The sequence below is a fragment of the Apodemus sylvaticus genome, chromosome 10, assembly GCF_947179515.1.
Source record: "Apodemus sylvaticus chromosome 10, mApoSyl1.1, whole genome shotgun sequence".
Classification (NCBI taxonomy): domain Eukaryota; kingdom Metazoa; phylum Chordata; class Mammalia; order Rodentia; family Muridae; genus Apodemus; species Apodemus sylvaticus.
The window spans coordinates 49,757,184-49,758,947 of NC_067481.1; the positions used below are offsets into that span (position 1 = coordinate 49,757,184).

The following is a 1,764-nucleotide window of genomic DNA, read 5'->3' on the forward strand; positions in this document are numbered from 1 at the left end:
CAGATTATACAACTTTAGTTCAAAAAAGGAATTGACATCCAATATGTAGACATAATCAATAGTTCACCATTAGCAGACAAATTATTGGTGCTATGAATTCCAAAAGAAATGATAGTTTTAGTATATGATCATTAAATAAGCTTTTAATGAACACATCAAAAGAAGATATGAAGTAATTTGAAACAAGAAAAATGCCTCCACAGAACAAATGCATTATTGAGGGAATGCATATATTAATTTGTAAGTAGTCTTCACAGGATAAGTATGTTTGTCAGAAGGAAAGCGCTGAAGTGACTAAGGAGTTGGAGTTGCTTTCCAGGACTGGAAATATCTTTATATTCTTTGAATACTAGACACCAACATTAGCATTTATTCAGACTTAGATGATAATCAAGGAGCACCTAGGGTATGTCAGTTCTTAAATTATGCCACACCTGAAATATAGTGCTAAATTTAAGAGGCATGAGAAATTCTAACTCCTGAAAGTTGAAGAAAGCCCCTGCATATCATTTGAAATTGGGCCTACTATTTAAAAATGCATTTTAATCTTTAGAGTCATTGGCTCAGAGAAAGGTTAGCCATTTGCTTTGAAAACACCCTTTTAAAAGCTCCCTTTATATCCTGATTCCTGAAGCTGTAGATAAAGGGGTTCAGCATAGGGGTTACCACTGTGTACATTACAGCCATGACAGTCTCCTTAATGGTTGAGTTATTAGCTGATGGACATAAGTAGAGACCAATGATTGTCCCATAGAAAAGAGACACCACAGAGAGGTGGGAACCACAGGTGGAAAAGGCCTTGTGGATGCTTCTAGAAGAGGGGACCTTGAGGATGGAGGACACTATTCGTGCATAGGATGAAAATATCAGCAGGAATGGGACAATAATGACAATTCCTCCCAAGATAAATATCATCAACTTATTGATCTGAATGTCAGAGCAGGCTAACTTCAGAAGAGCTGACATATCACAGAAAAAGTGAGGGATCACATGGTTAGCACAGAATGAGAGACGGGCCATGAGCAGAGTGTGTGACAAAGAGATGACTGTGGTCAGTAGCCAGGACAGTGCCACTAGGCAGAGACACACCTTTGGGCTCATGATGCTAGTATAGTGCAGGGGAAAGCAGATGGCCACATAGCGATCATAGGCCATGGCCACAAGGAGGAAACTCTCGAGATCTGCAAAAAGCAGGAAAAAGTACATTTGTGCCAGGCAACCTGCATAGGGGATGGATGGAACTTGGCTTTGCATGTTCTGCAGCAATTTGGGAATGGTCACAGAGGAAAAGCAGAAGTCAGAGAAGGACAAGTTACTGAGAAACAAGTACATGGGTGTGTGGAGATGGGAGTCCAGGTGAATGAGGAGAATGATGAGGAGGTTCCCCAGGGCAGTGGTGAGGTACATGGCCAGGAACAGGATATAGAACAGGTCTTGCTGACGTGGTTCAATAGGCAAGCCCAGGAGGAGGAAGTCAGAAACAACAGTTTGATTTCCTCTTTCCATGTTGACTTCTTAAACTTTTCAGACTTAAGAATGATTTATATGAATGTATAAACATATACAATGCCAATGCTTTAGGAAGACATTTTAAAAATCTAAATCTAACACTTGTGAGTAATGAAAAATTGCTTCATTATCTTGTATTTTTCTAAGTGTGTAATAAATATTTACATAAAACAATGATACAAGGGCATAGATTAAATTCAGAAATATTAAATTCTTTAAAAATGTTCTTCTGAAAGTACATTGGTTAGCAGAGCC

The 1,764-nt window shown here is 38.8% G+C and overlaps 1 protein-coding gene across 1 annotated transcript; it reads right to left on the minus strand.

The window, feature by feature from the left end:
- Positions 1-555: 555 nt before the first annotated feature.
- Positions 556-1,506, minus strand: LOC127694380 (olfactory receptor 1E5-like). Its single transcript, XM_052195930.1, has one exon. It carries the CDS (start codon positions 1,504-1,506, stop codon positions 556-558), a length of 951 nt encoding a protein of 316 aa, XP_052051890.1.
- Positions 1,507-1,764: the final 258 nt, after the last annotated feature.